Source organism: Sus scrofa, chromosome 15, assembly GCF_054392235.1.
Source record: "Sus scrofa isolate SSC_HxYL_T2T_F1_AM1 chromosome 15, Sscrofa_HxYL_maternal_Yorkshire_Landrace_v2.0, whole genome shotgun sequence".
NCBI lineage: Eukaryota > Metazoa > Chordata > Mammalia > Artiodactyla > Suidae > Sus > Sus scrofa.
In genome coordinates this window covers 114,922,746-114,944,488 of record NC_139397.1, presented here as the reverse complement: position 1 = coordinate 114,944,488, position 21,743 = coordinate 114,922,746, and the positions used below count along the sequence as shown (strand labels likewise).

General features: G+C 37.2%; 1 protein-coding gene across 50 annotated transcripts in view; it reads right to left on the bottom strand.

Moving 5' to 3' along the window:
- Positions 1-21,743, bottom strand: part of CCDC150 (coiled-coil domain containing 150) — a 95,634-nt gene that overhangs the window by 66,927 nt on the left and 6,964 nt on the right. For 14 of the 50 annotated variants that reach the window (XR_014830008.1, XR_014830007.1, XM_085000271.1 and 11 more), the window contains exons 2-9: positions 19,958-20,121; positions 17,365-17,585; positions 17,068-17,246; positions 14,590-14,658; positions 8,560-8,676; positions 7,021-7,150; positions 3,754-3,797; positions 1,890-1,982 (exon numbers count right to left, since the gene is read on the bottom strand). Coding sequence is in view for 45 of the 50 variants with exons in the window: in XM_085000271.1 (XP_084856397.1) it covers positions 1,890-1,982; positions 3,754-3,797; positions 7,021-7,150; positions 8,560-8,676; positions 14,590-14,658; positions 17,068-17,246; positions 17,365-17,585; positions 19,958-20,121 (1,017 nt within the window). In the remaining 5 variants the exon portion in view is untranslated. Of the gene's footprint in view, positions 1-1,889; positions 2,007-3,753; positions 3,798-7,020; positions 7,151-8,559; positions 8,677-14,589; positions 14,659-17,067; positions 17,247-17,364; positions 17,586-19,957; positions 20,122-21,743 lie in introns of all 50 variants that reach the window. The other 36 variants (XR_014830009.1, XM_021074910.2, XM_085000238.1 and 33 more) reach the window with 18 other exon arrangements.

The following is a 21,743-nucleotide window of genomic DNA, read 5'->3' as shown; positions in this document are numbered from 1 at the left end:
CCAGTCAATCAGAGCAAGACATCTACAGAATGGAATTTACAATGTAGATGCACGGCCAATATTATAGAACTCCACTTCCAAAACTGGATGATGAACTTTCAGAATTGTTTAGCTGATAACACAAAAAAACTAAGCTCCTTCATCACCAATTACAGTATTCACAAAAGCAAAATACAGATGACCATGCCATGTCACAAGATTAATTAAAATCCAAAATAAAAATTTTTTGTGCAACCAAACTATCATATATGTAGTTAGTTTATAATTCTCTTATCTTTTGGTATTTTGAAATTTGTATTCCTGTGGAAAATATATTTATTTTAGTTATTTTTACAAAGTATACTTGGTAAGGATCTTACGTTTGTTTTTGGCCAGGCCTGTGGCATGAGGAAGTTCCTGGGCCAGGGGATCAAACCTGCACCACAGCAGTGATCCAAGCTGCTGCAGTGACAATGCTGAGAATCTTACACTTTAGTGTACAATTTAAGGATGGGGCAAATAACTCTGAAGAATTAATAGAAAGAACATACAAAAAATAGTAACAAGAAATGAAAGATTATCTGGACGGCATCATAAGTGCTATGTCTAGTAAAGTAATTAGGAGTACATTAAATGGTGTCTTAAAGTTATAAACAGATGTACAAACTATCAAGGAATACCTAGGCAGAGAAGAACTCACGGTCTTGAAAAGAATTAGCTAATTATCTTTAGAGCTAGATTGCTGGGCTCAAATTCCAACTTTGTTGCTTACAAGCAGTTATTAAACCTCTATGTACATCAACTTTCTTATCTTTAAAATGGGAGTAAGTTTGGAGTTCCCATTGTGGTGCAGCGGAAATGAATCTGACTAGGAACCATGAGGTTATGGGTTCAATCCCTGGCCTTGCTTAGTGGGTTGCTGTGGCTAGGATCCGACATTGCTGTGAGCTGTGGTGTAGGTCACAGACATGGCTTGGATCTGGCATTGCTGTGAGCTGTGGAGTAGGCTGGCAGCTACAGCTCTGATTAGACCCCTAGCCTGGAAACATCCATATGCCATGGGTGGGGCCCCTAAAAAGACAAAAAAGACAAAAAAATAAATAAATAAAATGGGAGTAAGTTTCTACAGTAGTACTATGGAGAGGGATATAATTTGTTAGTAACATAAGGTGCTTAGAGTTATGCCACGACTGCAATTTGGGTTCAGTAAATATTAACTATTATTTATAGCAATAGTAGTGGTTATTATCATTATTTTATGCAAGAACACACTTTGTATTTTCTTTATCATAAAGAGAGCATGGCAACACTATGACCCTAACATGGAAATAATCAACTTATACTAATGAAAAGTTCTTTTAAGAGAGCAACACAATTTCATTGGGCTCTATGAGAAATAATTCTTTTGCCTGCATATTTGGTGACTCTTCTCCATATTCATCCATATACATAAAACATCAACTGAATTTGGGAGCTACCATCCCACAGAAAATGATTACACATAACTCCAAAATCCAGAAAGTATTTATTAGGTTCCTACTGTGCTTTGCCATAGAAGACACAAAGAAAGTCTCAGACATAGCCCTTGGCATTTAACCGTTCATAAAAATAAACTGTTCATGGAAATAAAAGGTACATATTTAATGAATTAAAAAGCAAATAAAGGCAAAGTGTAAAATAGTGCATGATTTTGCAGTATATCTTATATACCTATGTGTCACAAGAATTTAGAGGGTGAAATGGGAAATGAGGTTAATTTGCTAATGTTTCATAAATGAAGTAATCTCATGGAAATAAAAATTTTGGATGATGGCAATGGTACGAGTTTATATAACAGGGTTAACCTTGGTTCCTGGTTCTTTAACTGAACAAAGTTAACATTGAATCATTAGAGAAATGGGAAAATTTACCTGTGCTTTTTCTGATGCTTCATGAAGTGACATTATTTCAGACCTCAAATATGCATTTTCCTCATGTTCTTTACTGAAAGACATCTGCAGATTCTACAGGAGAAAAAATTTCTTTTTCTACAAATAAGAGGTATTACATGTAACTCTATCAAAATACTTATTCTGTATCATGGCCAGTACCAGTTCAAGTTCTAAAGATATACATAGCTAAGTATCTTATAAGAAATTTTTAAAAACCTTCTCTCTTCAACTCTCAAACTTCTATTTATAAATTATTTATCAAAACTATTTATTAAAAATATTCTCATACTGGGATTCCAATTATAAAGAATTTGCTGGAATTCTCATTGTAGCTCAGTGGAAACAAATCTGACTAGTATCCATGAGGACAAAGGTTTGATCCCTGGCCTCGCTCAGTGGTCTGGCATTGCCATAAGCTGTGGTGTACGTCGTAGAAGCGGCTTGGATCTGGATCTGGTATTGCTGTGGCTATGGTGTAGGGTGGCAGCTACAGCTCTGATTCAACCCCTAGCCTAGCAACTTCAATATGCCACAGGTGCAGCCCTAAAAAAAAAAGACAAAAAAAAAAAAAAAGAATTTTACTAAAAGCCATAACTTAGGTATTTACCTAGTATCCTTATGTCAAGAAAATTCTACTCTTTAAGATGAAATATTTGCTAGTTTATATTATATACACATTTCTAATTAGCAGTAAGACTGTGATTTCAAAGAAACACATTCAAGGATCTTTTAAAATTATAAGCAGGTGAAGATATTTTCATAAAGCAACCCCCAAGGGGTGGGCAGAAGAAAATGCCTTTGCTCTGTGGAAAAAAAAAAAAAAAAAAGGTTCCCTTTGAAATGAGAGAAAGGTGATATAGGACTGTGAGTTGAAGGCTGGGTTTTACCTACCAGCTACTTACTCTGTAGGGGAAGTGCAAAATCTTAGTCCTCTCCCTTCAGAGAGAGAACCAATTTTCCATTTTCCCCCTAGAAGAACCATATCAAGAAAAGTAAACATCATTTACATCTACTCCATGAGACTGATTTAGAAATGTACTAAGATATGGCGTTCCCATCGTGGCTCAGCAGAAACGAATCTGACTGGCATCCATGAGGACGCAGGTTCAATCCCTAGCCTCACTCAGTGGGTTAAGGATCCAGTGGTATAGGTTGCAGACGCGGCTTGGATACTGTGTTGCTGTGGCTGTGGCATAGGCTGCTGGCTACAGCTCCAATTTGACCCCTAACCTGGGAACCTCCATATGTCATGGCCCTAAAAAGACAAAAAAAAAAAAAAAAAAAAAGAAGAAAAAGAAAATGAAACGTATTAAGATATGGTAGTAATACTTATTTCTATTTTTATTGTGGTAAAATACACATAACAAATTTATCATTTTAACCATTTTTGTTTTTTTGTGGCATGGGATCAAACAATACCATAGCAGTGACCTGAGCCACAGTGGTGACAATGCTGGATCTTTAACCGGATAGGTAGTGTTAAGCTCAGTGGTATTAAGTACATACATTCATGTTGTTATGCCATCATCACCAAAAATAGTTAATATTTCTAACATTTCATTACAAAGTTTAAAACAATTCCTTTCCAAATAGGTATAAATGCAAATTAAGTCTCATTATTTTTGCCAATTCACCTTTTCCAAATTATAATAATCTGTATGAAATGATTTACTCCCTAATACCCAAGTGACCACAGTCCTAGATATACAATTCATTTACAATGAAACTTTTTTAAATAAAGATTTAGGAGAATGAGAATGACTGTAAATCAACATGAGTGAGGAAATATTACTCAGTGAAGAGAGGAAAGAATAGCCCTGTACTCTAAAAGCTCCAAATTTACCTTATTTTCTTCAACCAACTTGGAAATGAGGTCATCTCTAGAAACTAAAAACAAAAGGTTCACATAACTATGATGATAATAACTTACAACAACTACAGTTAAATCATATGGTACTTTTTCCCTGGGAACTTTTGATTTTTTAAAGAAAAAGTTTTAGTCTGTATATTGTAGAAATAAGGAAAACACAAATATTTCCATTGTATTTTTATAGACTGGAAACTAAATCATGGAATTATCAAGAGGCCAGTCCATGGTCACATGCCGTGGTAAAGGGGGCCACATGGTACTCTGTGCACAGATGATGAGATTTTGAGGGACGTCAAGCTGGAGAGGCACACAATCAACGCCTTTTGTTAGATCACTCTGACATGGGCTCTTTAAAGTCTGGAAGATCAGTTTAGTAGCTTGTGCAGGACCAAGTGTAAGACAGTGATAGCTGGCTCTAACATAATGACAATGGGGATGTGGAAGAAAAAGACTTGTGAAAAGCAAGCAGATGAGGACCTGGTGACTGACTGGTGGAGTAAAGGCAATAGATGAGTCAAGAAAAAGTGTGTTCAGACTTGGACAGCAGCGTGAATGGTGGACTCTAAATAGGGAATTGAGGGCAAAGAACAGGTTTGGGAAATAGAATGAATAAATGACTCTAACACTTAAACTTTCATCATGTGTTTTGAGGTCTCTGCAAAGCATCCAAATACAGATGTTTAGTTGGCAGTAGGACACCATATGGAGCTCAGGAGAATGATTTGGTGGGGGGGGGGGGAAGAGATTTGAAACCACTCACAGAGCGTGTATTAACAGTGAAAATGCAACCAAAGACAGAAATGGGAACAGTTTGACACTGTCTAGTAATAGCCAAAAGATACAAACTTCTGAGAGTAATGTTTTGGCTTCATAGAAAATTCATTAAAAATCTATAACACGAGAAAATTATAAACACATTAAAAACTCATGTTTCATCTACAATATACTGAGAAAAACTACACTTCTTGATCAGGAGTCTAAGACTCATTTTAAATAAATTCTAATTTAAAATATGTGAAGGATCAAGAGATAAACTATATAATCTACTTTGACAATTCTACTAATCAAAGAAAGAAATAAAGGGGAGTGTTTACCTTACTTAGGAGAACAGTCACTTTAATAATACATACACAGACATATATTTATTGCCAATAAATACAATAAATAATTGTTAACCAGTTGCACTTTATTTATTTATTTTGTCTTTTTGCCATTTCTTGGGCCTCTCCCTGCGGCATATGGAGGTTCCCAGGCTAGGGGTCGAATCAGAGCTGTAGCCGCTGGCCTACGCCAGAGCCACAGCAACGCGGGATCCGAGCCACGTCTGCGACCTACACCACAGCTCACAGCAACGCCTGGATCGTTAACCCACTGAGCAAGGGCAGGGACCCAACCCGCAACCTCATGGTTCCTAGTCAGATTCGTTAACCACTGCGCCACGATGGGAACTCCCCAATTGCACTTTAAAATTCATTGAGGTAACTATCTAAAGGCATTCCTTTTATTAATCTCGTTAGAATAACTATTTGTACCTTAAAGTAATAAAACTGTATGCATGTAAAGAGTATTATTCAATAAGAAGCATATAGTTTTCACAGGCTTCCTCTTCCTCATGTTAGTTCAAATTACTGTTGTTCTAATCTTAATTTTTTAAATGTTCCTCCGCATATTCTTACAAAATTCAAAAGTAAAGCATTAATCCATTAAGAAAGTAATCTTTAAAAAAATCACTTATGAGAAGGACAATATAATAAAAAGATCTGTGTTTTAATCCCAGCCATCCTACTTAATGTGGGTCCCTTGATACAGATCTTTTTATTATTCTGTAGAATGGGACATATTTTCTCATTTTCCTCACAAGTTTGTTGGAAGGCTCAAATGGGATAATGGATACTGTGGTAGTACCATAAAATGTAACATGTATTTTTGTAGGCATGTAATCATAGGAAGATCAAAAATTATCTTGGAGCATTATCAGCGAGAACTTCATAAAATAATTCACTACTCAACAATTATAAGGAAAAAAAGAGTACTTTAAGCTAAAAGCAGTAATTCAAATCATTTAGTGGATTATCCTTTGCTCTATTTTTTTTTTTTAATTTTCATTTCCCTTTTGGTAATCCCTGCCCCCATTACAGCCACAGGGCAGATAAGCCACAGTGGCAGGAATACTGGGTTTAGCATTAGTTGATCTAGGTTCAGGCCTCACTTCACCATTTATCCATTTTGTAACTTTGGGAAGTACAGGTAGTTTTGTGCATTACATGAGGTAATTTATGTGAAAGCCCTATGTAACCATCAAGTGTTACTCGTGGGTGAGGTACTACACTCTAACTCTGTGCCTTCTTGATAGTGAGATCTGGAATTGCTTTTACAATTATGTATTAACAGTAGTCTGATAAGGGCTGTTGGGTTAGAAGTACGACTGAGCAACCTGGGATCAAGTCTAGATTCCTCCCTTTCTTAGCTCTGTCATTTTTAAGGACTCTTTTTTACAGGTGTTTACTCATCTGTAAAATGAGGAATTAATCCCAGCTGTCTCCATGGTACCTTACAACAATAGAGTTCTATAAATACAGGTTAATAAAAATAGATCAATAACCTAAAGAATAGAGACTCTGACATGATAAATGGTTCGCTAGCAAGGATGGATGGCCTCGTTTCTTTACTAACATTCTATTCTAAATTTTGAGAACCCAAATGTTCCCAAGTCCATAAACATTTAAATAAGCCTGAAAAAAATCTAAATAATTAGTTTACAATTAATAGGGTCAAATTCTATTAAAAACATTCTCTTTTTTCCTCAGTACCACAGATAGGAAACCAGCAATTTTTTACCCTAAGGTCTGTGGGGAGTTCCTTTTGTGGCTCAAGTGGGTTATGAACCCAAATAGTGTCCATGAAGATGCAGGTTCAATCCCTGCCCTTACTCAGTGGGTTAAGGATCCGGTGTTGCTGTGAGCTGTGGTATAGGTCGCAGATGTGGCTTGGATCTGGTGTTGCTATGGCTGTGATGTAGGCCGGCAGCTTCAGCTCCGATTCAGTCTCTAGCCTGGGAACTTCCAAATGCTGCAGATACAGCCCTAAAAAACAAAACAAAACAAACAAACAAAAAGCCCACTAAGTTCTGTGGGAAATACCGGCAACACTGGTTACTTCAATAATTTGGAATCTTAAGAGTTTTTGAATGAAATCTCAAAAAATTAACAAAAGGGTAATTTCCATTATCTATTTTCATACCTAGATCAGACTTAAGCTGTGAGGTAGCAGTCTCCAACTCTCCTTTCTGCTGTTGCTCCTGTGCCAGGAGTTCTTGGGTGGTCTGAATAGAATTGCGTAGGGCAATGCAGTTTTGCTGCAAAATTTGCACCTGAAATTGTATAAGAAAAACTCCTTTTCTGTAAGGTAAAGGTTTCTAATAAACTACCTTACAGCACATGTGTAAGGCAGATTTTCCAATCTTAATATTACTGGAGGAAGAAGCAGAGTGTATATGTCACAGCTAAAGATCTCACTAGAGCCCAGTGTCTTACAGCAGTACTGTCCAGTAGAAATTTTTATGCACGCAACACAGCCATCCCCAGCTATAAGTGACTGTTGAGCACTCAAAATGTGACCAGAGTGAGGAACTGAATCTTTATTTAATTTTAACTAATTTAAATAGCCAGTGGCTACCATACTTGTGGTATAAGTTACAGCAATAAAAGATCATTTGCAAATTTGCTAAGTAGAATCCTTTTTATAATTCCACTGTGAAGGACAGCATTGGTTAAAATAATAAATATTATGTAATCTAATTATAAGTATTAGGATTTGAAATGACTAATTGCCTTAGATTCTTAGAATTTAAAATATTCTAAATTACATATAAGTACTTCAGCAACAATTTTAATGAGGGCAAAAATATTTTAAAATAAATACTGAGAATTGAAAATAGCAATGTAAACACATATTGATTACTCTACTTATTGGTAACCTTTGCCTCAAATGTTAGCTCAGTTTAATCTTTCTTTTCTATCCATGTCACATACATATAATACAAGACCAGGGCAACGCCTTCCAAAATCAATTCTTGTGACAGAGATTATACAATGTAGGGAAAAGAATTAATTCTCTCTTAGGAGCTAAGAGTTTACCTCTGCAAAACCTGAGGCAAGATAATCTCTCAATCCTATAGCTCCCTCAACCATAAATTAGTGTTGGACTGAATGGCATCAGAGTCCTCTCTTATTTTGCACCAATTATTATTATTATTATTGCTTTTTAGCCTGCAGCATATGGTTGTCCCCAGGCTAGGGATTGAATTGAAGCTGCAGCTGCCAGCCTACACTACACCACAGCCACAGCAATGCAGGATCCAAGCCACATCTGTGACATACACCACAGCTCATGGCAACACAGCATACTTAACCCACTGAGCAATGCCCAGGATTGAACCCGCATCCTCATGGATGCTAGTTAGGTTCGTAACCCACTGAGCCACAACAGGGACTCCAGCACCAGATCCTTCAACCCACTGTGTTGGGTGGGGATAAAACCTGTGCCTTCACAGTGACTTCAGATGCTGCAGTTGTATTCTTAACTCACTTTGTTACAGCAGGAACTCCCCGCACTAAAATTTTTAAAACTGTAGTAAGAATGTTAACAGAAAATTACTGAAGTAAAGAATTTAATAAATGTAGAGGAAATTAGCAAAACTACAGGTTTATAGGTAAAAGGTCAGCTTTTCCTTTTTGGTTTCACTTCCCCAAGATAAACAAGGAGAGAAAATCTCTCTACCTGCTTCCTTTCCATCTCTACTGTTGATGCCATTTCTTGTATCTTAAGCAGCATGGCTGATCCAGATTTCTCAAGGGTTTCCCTTAGGTGCTTCTCCTGAGACAGCTGTCTCCTTAGCTACAGAATAACATTGCAGTTAGGGGAGACCAAGAGAACTTCAGAGCAGTTTAACAAAGATCAAAGTCACGATGAAAAGTGTGCCAGACCCTTATCTCATTCCCATTCTTCACTTCTTTATGACTGACTACTCAAACCTTCTTTTGTTTCTGCCTAATGGATAACCTTCTAAGAAATGCAGAGTCAAATCTGTTACTTTCTTTTTTTTTTTTTTTTTATTTTCCTACTGTACAGCAAGGGGGTCAGGTTATCCTTAGATGTATACATTACAATTACATTTTTTCCCCCACCCTTTCTTCTGTTGCAACATGAGTATCTAGACATAGTTCTCAATGCTATTCAGCAGGATCTCCTTGTAAATCTATTCTAAATTGTGTCTGATAAGCCCAAGCTCCCGATCCCTCCCACTCCCTCCCCCTCCCATCAGGCAGCCACAAGTCTCTTCTCCAAGTCCATGATTTTCTTTTCTGAGGAGATATTCATTTGTGCTTGTTACTTTCATCTTCCTACTTTTTAAGTCTGTTTCCCAAATTGTGCAGCAAGATTCATTAGTAAGTTGCAAGCAGCACTTGAAAAGGGGGAAAAATAGAAAGAAAATATCAAATTACATAGCAAGTAGTAAGAGTGAGTACTGCTTCATGAAATGTTTGTGTATATTTGTGTGTGTTTAAAAAACACTAATATGCCTAAGTTTATGTATTTTTTATATGTCTGTATTTTCTGACTTTTTACTCTTATTTTCCTATATTTTGATTTCTTCATCTTTCTCTCTATATAATTTTTATCCCATAGTATCATAAACATTCTTCTGAAAGCTATTTAAATTATGCATTAGAATTTAAAGATCAAAACAAATAATGAAGTAACTATTATGTAGCAGACAAAAACCACACGCAAGAATTTGGGTACACTGATTTTATATCAATAAAAAAGACTATAAAAAGATATATCAGATAAAGATACACCAAGAAGGTTGAGTCTCTTGTATCATGACGTAAAGAAATCCTTTCCACTGCTGTATAGCACTGGGAACTATGTCTGGTCACTTGTGATGGAGCATGATGGTGTGAGAAAAAAGGATGTATACATATATGTGTGACTGGGTCACTTTGCTGTACACTAGAAAATTGACAGAACACTGTAAATCAGCTATAATGGAAAAAAAATCATTATTAAAAAAAGAACTCTTTTCCAATTTAATGGGAATTGAAATATACTATTCCTTTTATGAAGTGATGTTAAATTCAATTTTTAAACCCCAGTAAAGGTGACATAAGAGTACACTTTATAACGCCTCTCTACATTGTACATATTTAGTTTATATGTGTTTTCTTTTCTTTTCTTTTTTTTTTCTTTTTTGGCTGTGCCCATGGCACGCAGAAGTTCTTGGGCCAGGGATTGAATCTGTACACAGAAGTGACAACGCCACATCCATAACCAGCTGAGCCATGAGTGAACTCCTTATATGTGTTTTCTTGAAGGATGATATATTGTATAATTTTTTAAAGTTTTCAAGAAGTGAAAAAAACATTAAAAATGTTTTGGCATGAAACTGTTACAAGATAGCCCATTCTGGAAATGTTCTGTGATTTTCTTAATCATACACCTAATTTTGAACATTTGGATATTTTCAGTATTTCCTATGCTAAATACTGTTCTGCTGAATATACTTGTGAATAAACAGGTCATTGAATTTCTGATTATTTCCTTGGGATTAATCATAGAAAAGGAATTGCTAGGTTAAGAAGTATAAATATTTTTTAGACTTTTGATATGTTTTATAATTTTCCTTCCAATTTTACCTTCTTAGGAGTACTTGAATAAATCTCATCAGCACTATGGATTATCACTTTCTTAAATCTTTGCTAATCAATGAAAAACAACCTTTTTTTTTTTTTTTTTTGGTCTTTTTGTCTTTTTAGGGCCGCACCTGCAGCATATGGAGGTTCCCAGGCTAGGGGTTGAATCGGAGCTGTAGCTGCCAGCCTACACCATGGCCCCAGCATCTTGGGATGAGTTGAGCCAAGTTTGCAACCTACACCACAGCTCACAGCAATGCTGGATCCGTAACCCACTGAGCGAAGCCAGGGATCAAACCTGCATCCTCATGGATACTAGTCAGGTTCACTAATCACTGAAGCACAAAGGGAACTCCAGATTTTAATTTTTATATAGTCAAACCTATTGAGCTTTTCATAATCTTGTTCCCTCTTTTAAAGCTTAGAAATTCCTTTCTTATTCAATGGTAAGTTAAATATCATAATCTTATTTAAGAATGAGCCATAGTTTTTGTTTTTGGCTCTATTTTTCAGGTTTTATTTAAGTATCAGATTACAATCACTTTATAATTTTGAGTAGCATAATATACTTATCTAAGCTCTGCATCAAATTATGGAGTATACTTTGCTCAAGATACAATTTAAGGAGTTCCCGTCGTGGCGCAGTGGTTAACGAATCCGACTAGGAACCATGAGGTTGCGGGTTTGATCCCTGGCATTGCTCAGTGGGTTAAGGATTCCGTGTTGCCGTGAGCTGTGGTGTAGGTCGCAGACTCGACTCGGATTCTGCGTTGCTGTGGCTCTGGCGTAGGCCGGTGGCTACAGCTCTGATTAGACCCCTAGCCTGGGAACCTCCATATGCCGCGGGAAGCGGCCCTCAAAAAGGCAAAAAAAAAAAAAAAAGATACAATTTAAGTGCTTTATAAAGGGACTCATTATTTGATAACTACACTATTGAGCTTCATTCCTAAAGCATTATTAAGGGTAATCAATTAATCTGTTTCATGTTCATCAGAACCAAATTTCTTATCTCTTAGAAAGATATATACTGCATTTACCTTATCTTTGTATAGCCCTCTGTTATGGGCTGAATTGTATCCCCCCAAAATTCGTATGTTAAAGCCCTAATCCCCAGTATCTCAAAATCTGTCTTTAGAGATAGGGTCTTTAAAGAGTCATGTAAATTATGAAGCTGCCACCTGCAAGCCAAAGAGAAAGGACTCAGGAAAAAGCCAAAGCTGTCAATATCTTGACCTCGGACTTTTTTTACCTCCAGAATGGTGAGACATAAATTTCTGTGGTTTAAGTCACCAGTCTGCAGTACTGTTATAGTAGCCTCAGCACACACCCTTCCTGCTCCACATACCATTAAAATGTCCCTGTTTGACTAGGACAGTCCTTCTTCAGGTCCTTGACGAGTTCAACAAAAAGTCAAGATTTTACCACAGCACCAAGAATTAAGACTTTCCCAATAAAAAATGGTAAGTGGCAATCCAGTGGAGAAAGGATAGTCTTTTCAACAAATAGTGTTGGAACAACTAGACATACACATATACAAAGAATGTAGATAGAGACTTCATACCTTTCACACACAAAAAAAAATTCAAAACCTAAATGTAAAATGTAAATCTACAAAATTTCTAAAGGATAGCATATCAGAAATAGCTAGGTGATTTTGAGTTTGGGAATGGTATTTTAGATATAATAGTAAGAGAATAATCCATGAAAAAAACTAGTAAGCTAGACTTCATTAAAATTAAAATCTTCTGCTCTGTAAGAGACAGTGTTAAGAAAATGAAAAGCTAAGCTACAGTTTGGGAGAAAGTATTTATAAAACACATACTGGATAAAGGACTGGTATCTACAACATGAAAAGAATTTTTTTTTTTTTTTTTTTTTTTGTCTTTTTGCCATTTCTTGAGCCGCTCCCGCGGCATATGGAGGTTCCCAGGCTAGGGGTCGAATCGGAGCTGTAGCCACCGGCCTACGCCAGAGCAACAGCAACACAGGATCTGAGCTGCATCTGTAACCTAGACCACAGCTCACGGCAACGCCGGATGGTTAACCCACTGAGCAAGGGCAGGGATCGAACCTGCAACCTCATGGTTCCTAGTCAGATTCGTTAACCACTGCGCCACGACGGGAACTCCGAAAAGAATTCTTAAAACTCAACAGTTAAGAACAAAAACGCAGCTACAAAATGGGCAAATGATCTAACATATCTCAACAAGTAAGACAGAGATGGCAAAAAAAAAAAAAGATGCCCAATATCATGTCATTAGGGAATTTCAATTAAAACCACTACATATTCACCTATTAGAGTGGCAAAAATTCAAAATAATGACACCACCAAATGCTGGTAAGGATGTGGAACAACAGGAACTCATTCACTGCTGGTGGGAACACAACATGGTATAGCCACTGCAAGACAGGCTGGCAGTTTCTTAAAAAGTTAAACATAAGCTTGCCATATGATCCATCAATCATGCTCCTAGGTATTTATCCAAATGAGTTGAAACTTATGTCCATACAAAAACCTGCATGCGAATGTATACAGCAACTTTATTCATAATTGCCAAAACTTGGAAGCAGCCAAGACGTCCTTCAGTAGGTGCATGGATAAACTCTGGTACATCCAGACAACAGATTGTGGTTCAGTAATAAAAAGAAATGAGCTATATCTAACCATGAAAAGACATATGCTAAGTGAAAGAAGACACTCCAAAAAGGCTACATACTGTATGATTCCAAATATAACAAAACCACAGAGACAGTGAAAAGTCAGTGGTTTGCAGGGGCTTGGGGGGAAATGGTGGTGAAGTATGTAGAACACAGGGCATTTTCAGGGTAGTGAAACTATTCTGTATACTGAATACAGATTAAAGAGTGAAACTTAATCTAAACTATGGATTTAGTAATAATGTATGAGGTATCAATTCTGGTTCATCAAATGTTGTTTTCTTTCATCTTTTTTTTTCTTTTCGGGGCCGCACCTGCAGCACATGGAAGTTCCTGGGCTAGGGGTCGAATAGGAGTTGCAACTGCCGGCCCAGGCCACATTCACAGCAGTGCAAGTTGTGTCTGCAACCTACACCACAGCTCAGGGTAACACTGGATCCTTAACCCACTGAGCAAGGCCAGGGATAGAACTCACATCCTCATGGATACTATGTCTGGTTCTGCAACAGGAATGCCCCAGTTCATCAAATGTAACAAATGTTCCAAATTGATACAAGGTGTTAATGACAGAGGAAACTCTGGGGGTGGTGAGAGAGGGTATATGGGAACTCTGTTTCTGTGCAATTTTTCTAAAAACTTAAAATCTCTCTATTAAAATGTCCAAAGTATTTTTTAAAGAGCTAAATTTAACATATTTCAACTAACAATGAGCAATCATGCTTTTATCAGTAATTACTGGCAAATAAGTACCCTATATAAGAGACTGTTCCAGATAGCTTACCACCTTAAGCAAACTGAAATTTATAATTTTTAAAATAGTTTTGCACAAGAATTTTCCTAAAAAGTGTATCTATTTCTCTGTTTTGTATAACAGAGTATTTTAAATACAATTTGATCTTTTCGCTTTGGACTGTCAATTATTATACAGCCAGGGAATATTGAGGTTTTTTAGGCCATTGTCAGGGTATATTTAGTTAGTAACTCTTCTGATTCTTCCACTATTTACAGATGCAAATTTTTAGTCCAACAACTTTTAGCAGACACCTACTTCATAATTTCCAATCTGTTTTCTACTTAAATTTAGGCTGAAATGAAAGTTTCAAGGTAAAATTAGATGAGACTTATTAAAATCTTTTTATTTTAAGTAACTTTAGTGTAAAGGCCTTTGTATGAAGGTGTCCATTTAACTCCAGAATATGGGCAATTGCATGAGTTTCATGTCTCCCTCCTGGCTTAGAGAGCATTTATTATTTCTGGCTTTATGGCAGTACTGAGGCAAGAGAGAGTCTTAATGCCACATACGGGCAAGTATACTTCATGTGCCATATTTAAAAAGTCTTCCTAATAAACAGTCACATATTGTCTTCCTCAGTGGTTTCTTTTCATTCTATTTTCTTGACTTCCCCTTCTGCAATTCCAATGCTCCCTCCACCCTCCAGCATCTTTTTTATCTTACCTCCTGAATTTTAAGGTTCATTTTACGTTTTGTGATCTTCAGTTCCTCTTCAATAATGGCTGCATTCTTCTAAAAATAGGAAAAAAGGTTCTAAATAATCTGAAATGGATAGGAAGAAACTGTTTATAGGTACATCAGTTCAAACCTAGACTTTTTTGGGGCAACCCAGAAATGTTATTCTGACTATGGCTAGTCTCACTTCTTATTGTGAGTCTGAAGTAATTATTACAGTGAGATATTTAAAGTTACTTTATTCCTTTGATTCATGACTTCTATCATTTTCCCTTTTAGATCATTAAAAAATGATTAGTCACATGTACTTCCTAAGTAAAACTCAATAATCAGAGGAAAAACTGGTAACTGCTAGACATCTTTCATACAAAATATTCGTATTTTTTTAAGTACTCTATTTCTTCTAGCTTCAAATATTATCTACGTTTAGGAGCTGAGGATGAAAAGCATAGCTTTCACTATTCATTCTCTTTTATAGTATTATTAATGGTACCACAATCTGAGATGTAAAACCTCAGAACAGTCTCTGCTTTCTTCCCAACTTCAGCCCCAGTACCATATTCTAGCATATCTCTTTATAGAGAATACCCTTCTTTCTTTTCAAAATGTCAGAACCGTAGTTCTGACCTAATTAAGGTCTATGCCTCAAACAATACAATGAATTCTTAATTCGTCTCTAATTTCCTGTCTCTAATTTCTCCTATTATTGATATACTGCACTACTGCTGATTAGTTTTCCTGTTTTGATTAAGGCATTTTCTTATCAAAAATCTTAATCACTCCCCATAGGATCAAGCCCAACTACTAATTATTCCTGATTTTGAGCTCCTCCCTGATGTTATCTATTCCTAGCTAATTTCCAACTTATTTTATACAAATCCTTATTCCTGTCAGGCTAGTTTATACATTCCTCCTAACTGCACCCAGTAGAAAGACCTAGGTTCAAATCTCAGTTACAAGAAGAAGACAGCGAAGTGTCATCTTGGATTAGTGACTTCTCTTTGGGCTCCAGTACTCTTATTATTAAAATAGCGACAGTAATGACCTACCATCTTGAGGTTTTGCATAGATTAAATAAAGTAACATGTTTTACCATTACAAAACAGTATATTATACTGCTTGGTCTATGGAGGGAAATCAAAATTATCAGTTTCTTTAACTTAAATATCCATTGACAGATAAATGGATAAAGAAGGTGTGGTATATATATACACTGGAATATTACTCAGCCACAAAAAAGAATGAAATAATAACATCTACAGCAACATGGATGGACCTAGAGATTATCATATGAAATGAGGTAACTCAGAAAGATAAATACCATATAATATCACTTATGTGTGGAATCTAAAATATGACAAAAGTGAATTTATCTACAGTACAGAAACAGAAATAAGAGAATAGACTTGTGGTGGCCAAGGGAGAGATGGATTGGGAATTTGGGATTAGCAAATGCAAACTATTACATATAGAATGGATAAACAACAGGTCCTACTATATAGCACAGGGAACTATATTCAATATCCTATAATAAACCATACAGAAAAGAATATGAAAAAAATATATACATATGCATAAATGAATCACTTTGCTGTACAGCAGAAATTAACAGAACATTATAAATCAACTATATGTTAATAAGATAATTTTTTTTAAAAAAAAGCATTAGTTTCTGGAGTTCCCGTCATGGTGCAGTGGTTGACAAATCTGACTAGGAACCATGAGGTTGCGGGTTCGATCCCTGACCTTGCTCAGTAGGTTGACAATCCGGTGTTGCCGTAAGCTGTGGTGTGGGTTGCAGACTCAGCTCGGATTCCACGTTGCTGTGGCTCTGGCGTGGGCCGGTGGCTATAGCTCCAATTGGACCCCGGGCCTGGGAACCTCCATATGCTGAGGGAGCAGCCCTAGAAAAGGCAAAAAGACAAAAAAAAAAAAAACACATTAGTTTCTTTCCTTAGTCTTTTATTTTTTGCTGCCTCTTCGTGTGTTTTTACATGTCCTCACCTCTCTCCTTTGCCTTCTAAAAGTTCAGCTCAAGTCCTGTCTCTTCCTTGAAGCCTAGCCTAATCTATCCAGACAGGACATGTATGTACACCTTCTTAACCCTTCTGAATACAAAACTCTTAGCTAGCAATATTCACTTATTGCCCTACTGTCCTTTAACATTTCTTATACTCTTATTTTTTCTCTATTTTGTTTTTCCTGTGATGCCTGTAACATATAAGCTCTTGGAGAACACAGACTCCTTCATAACTTTGGACCCTCATAGGCACATGTAGAGGGTAAGGGATCTATAAATACTTTATTAGTAATAGAACACAATGCTATAGGCTATCGATGTAAATAAATTTCATTATCAAGAATCCTCACATCAAGATCACTTATTTTTAAAAGTTTTATGGGTCGGTTGCCTCCTCCAGCTAACACATAACAATGAATTTGTATTTCAGAACTCTGGTCTCAAACCTTTGTCTCGGAGGCACGCTCCAGAGTCACAGTCAACCTTTGTACCTCATCTTGTGCCTTGTCTTCTTCCTCCTTTACATCTCGTAATTGCTGGCGCAAATTCATCACTTCCAGTTGCAATAGCTTCAGGTCCCTGGAATGTTCCTCCTGTATAGTATTCAGTCGATCCTTCAGAAAAGCTACCAGACAGCACAGGAGGGTCATCAAGCAAGTGAATGAAAAGGAAATGAAAAGAATCATAAACTCAGCGAGCATCCACATAGGACCGAAATTCTGATGATTCTCGTCTCTCTATACCTGTTTTTTGTGGATTCAGTTCCTTTTCAGTTTGCAGACGAAAGATGTTCATCTTCAAGGACTGGATGAGGCTTTCTAGACGGCACATGCGATTTACCAGAAACTCACAGTTCTTCCATAAAATATCTGTTTTTCCTGAACAAATTATTTCCTTCTGGATAGGACTAATGATGCTCTGGCTCACAGGCTGTTCTAAACATTCTGGAGTTTCCAACTGGCCTCTGGACAAAGATCCCAACATGACAATATTATATGGTAATCTCAAACCATCAAGTCAATATGACATTTCTACTGAGAATAAAAACTAGATTCTTTAGTAAACAGGCATCTGTTAGCCCCTCCAAATTTATTTATTTATTTACTTATTGGTCTTTTTGTCTTTTTAGGGCCACACCTGTGACATATGGAGGTTCCCATGCTAGGGGTTGAATTAGAGCTGTAGCTGCCAGCCTACACCACAGCCACAGCAACGCAGGATCCAAGCCTCATCAGCAACCTACACTACAGCTCATGGCAACGCCGGATGCTTAACCCACTGAGTGAGGCCAAGGATCAAACACGTGTCCTCATGGATGCCAGCTGGGTTCACTAACCACTGAGCCATGATGGGAACTCCATCCAAATTTAAATATAGCCAGCATTAATAGGTAAAGAGCATGAGACCAGTGCAGGGTGGGTAAAGATCAGTGATATATATATATATATAAAATTTATTTGTCTTTTTACCATTTCTAGGGTCACTCCTGCGGCATATGGAGGTTCCCAGGCTAGGGGTCCAATCGGAGCTGTAGCCACCGGCCTGCACCAGGGCCACAGCAGTGCAGGATCCAAGCCGAGTCTGCAACCTACACCACAGCTCATGGCAATTCCAGATCCTTAAACCACCAAGCAAGGCCAGGGATCGAACCCGCAACCTCATGGTTCCTAGTCGGATTCGTTAACCACTGCGCCACGATGGGAACTCCACATGTGTTTTTTTAAATGGCCACATCCACACCATATGGAAGTTCTCAGGCCAGAGATTGAGGCCAAGCTGCAGCTGTGACCTATGCTGCACCTGCAGCAACCCCAGATCTCTTAACTCACTGCACAGGGCTGGAGATCAAACCTGCACCTGTGCTGTGACCGGAGCCACTACAGTCAAATTCTTAATCCACTGTGCCACAGTGGGAACTTCCACTGACTTTTAATGGTTATTTTAATCTGAATTTTTTGTAAACTTATTTTGTATGTAAAAATAAGTGATAAAACATATTAAATGCTAATTCTATAATGGTGAACTAAGAATTAAAGTTAGCATGGAGGCAATATATTCACATCCTTGCAAGAAAATTTTTAAATAAGGTCATATTGAACATTTCCATTTTGTTCTAACATACTCAACACTGGCACAAATTTAATCTTTAACAGCTGAATAGTTATTCTGTTTATTCTTTGGGTGCTATAATACCAACTATACTAATTTTAGGTCTTCATAAAAGACATTCAGGAAACACATATGTAATTTTAAAGAAAATCACACCAGTAAATTCAGTATCGGCTGCTTAAGCATGTAAATTCTTTAGTCTTTGATAATCTAAATTTCAATGGCAATAACTTCTTCAACAGCACAAAAGAAAAACAGTTCTTTTTTGAGTTAATACCTCATTCTAAAGCATAAAATTTTTGGAGTTCCCATTGTGGCTCAGCAGGTTAAGAACCCAACATAGTGTCTGTGAGGATGAGGGTTTGATCCCTGGCCCCACTCATTGGGTTACGATCTGGCATTGTCACAAGCTGTGGCATAGGTCACAGATGCAGCTCAGATCCTGTATTCCTGTGGCTGTGGCATACACTGGCAGCTGCAGCTCCAATTTGACACCTAGCACACAAACTTCCATATGCTGCAGGTGAGACCCTAAAAATATGTATATATTTATATATATTTCTAGGACTTACAACCTCTTTTAATTTATAATAAATATGGAGAAAGAAAATACAGACCATATTATTGGCATGAATCAAGTTTAGATGTTCACCTTAACTAATATCAGTCTATTTTTGATTTTTTTTTTTAAAGGATATTTTTTCTGGAGTTCCCGTCATGGCTCAGTGTTAACAAATCCGACTAGGAATCATAAGGTTGCAAGTTCAATCCCTGGCCTTGCTCAGTGGGTTAGGGATCCCACATTGCTGTGGCTCTGGTGTAGGCCGGTGGCTACAGCTCCAATTCAACCCCTAGCCTGGGAACCTCCATATGCTGCAGGAGCAGCCCAAGAAATGGCAAAAAGACCAAAAAAAAAAAAAGGGGGGACTTTTTTTCTAATTATGTAAAAAAATTACATTTGTTTTTAATCAAATATTGAAGGTGGATATCAAAACTTGTGCACCTAATTAACGCACTTTAAATATCTGTTTAGGAAAACAGTGGTAGTAGCTCTATTACAAGAAGACAACACTTTATCTCACAAATATTTTCTAATTATTATTCTAATGGAAATTCTTATTGCTCAATTATTTTGCCCTACCAAACCATCCATACTGTGACTTATTAGTAACCAGTGAACCAAAATTCTTCATACTCCAAAGATCTAGTTCATTTTTCTCTTGTTACCTTTTTTCACCAAAGTCCAACATTATCAGGTCATCCCTCAGAGAACTGGTCTGTTCTTCCACTATTCTCATCCTTTGCTGAAGTACTGTGAATGTTTCAGAAGCTGTAGCATTGATGTGGGTTGGAGAGATGACTGGTCTGGACACTGCAGTTTCCATGTGCATCTGAGATTAAAGTCACAATATTAGTGTACTCAGTTCTACTACTGATCAAAATAGTTACTGCCCCTTTATATGGAGAATTATACTTCCCTGACCAGTTGAGCTTGGAAATAGCCACATGCTCTGCTTTGGCCAATTAAATGTGAGTAGAAGCTTTAAAGGCCAACTCGTCACTCATCATCTCTTTCTTTCCCCAGTCCGTGAGATGAGCAACATCCCAGATTAAAGATGACATGAGCAGAGCCATGGCCCATCCGTGACATACAGTGTGAGTGAGCAAGAAACTTATATCATTACAAGCCATAGATTGTTAGGTGGTTTGTTACTGCATCACAATCTAGTCTATCCTGCCTGCTACTATTAGACATACACTAGGACCTGACTTGGCTGAGGGAGTTAAGACCTTTTTCATTACCAGCCACTTTCATTTTAACATATTTCATCAACTTTTCTAAAAAAACAAAACAAAAACAAAAATTCTATAGTACTTAGACCTCTGAGCAGTTGTAAAAAAAAAAAAATTGATTTATCAACTACCTTTTCAAACAGTTACTTTTAAAAATAACCTGCAAACTTAACTTCACAGCAACTTCTAAAGCTACTGACATCAAATTTCCAGACTTCTCCCCCAAGACCACATGACAATAAATGGGAGTAGCAAGACTACTTTTTCAAGTGTTAGTGGCAGAAGCAGATTTAGCTTATAAGCGGTCCCAACATTTAAATGAATCACATGTCCAAAGTTCATCAATAAGATCGTGGGTGGAAACTTAAGCACATTTTCCTACAGCTCCATACTATACAGATATTTCTATACTAATCAAACTGTAAACTTTAACCATCACTAGCAATAGTGTACCTATGAGAAAATGCTCACAAAGGATTTGGGATATTATAACATACAGTTCTCTTTCATTTGCTGTGTAACCAGGTATCTCCCCTTCCCCTTACCTCCCAGGCAATGGAAGTGGGGACTACATTTGGTTCAAGTCACTGAAGGTGGTCCCCAGGACCTAGGAAACTAGGAAACGAATTAAAGAAGTCTTCAAACTGGTAGCAGGATTTAAGGGATCCATGAAGCATGGTAGCAGGATGTGGAAAGGCTGAGCTTCTTGCCAATTTAAAACTGCTACAGCCACTGAGGATATTTCTTGATTCTGAAACAGCTCTTCAGTCACCTTCTATCTTTCCCCAACAGGTCCCAGAGAATGGTCTTCCTATTTCTCTCATTGCTTTTTTTAAAAAAGTTATTGAGAAATAGTTGAGGAGTTCCTATTGTGGCTCTGCGGGTCAAGAACCCAACGCTGTCTCTCTGAGGATGTGGGTTCAATCCCCGGCCTCGTTCAGTGGGTTAAGGATCTGGAGTTGCTTCAGGCTAAAGCTTTGGTTGCAGATGTAGTTCGGATCCAGTGTGGCTGTGGCTGTGGTGTAGGCCAGCACCTGCAGCTCAGATTCAACCTCTAGCCTGGGAACTTTCATCAGCTACAGGTGCAACCATAAAAAGAAAAAAAAAAAAAAAAAGAAATAGTTGACAAATATAATTGTATAGTTAAAGTGAATGACGTAATTTGATATACATACCTTTATAGAATGGTTACCAAGATCAAAATAATTAACATATCCAC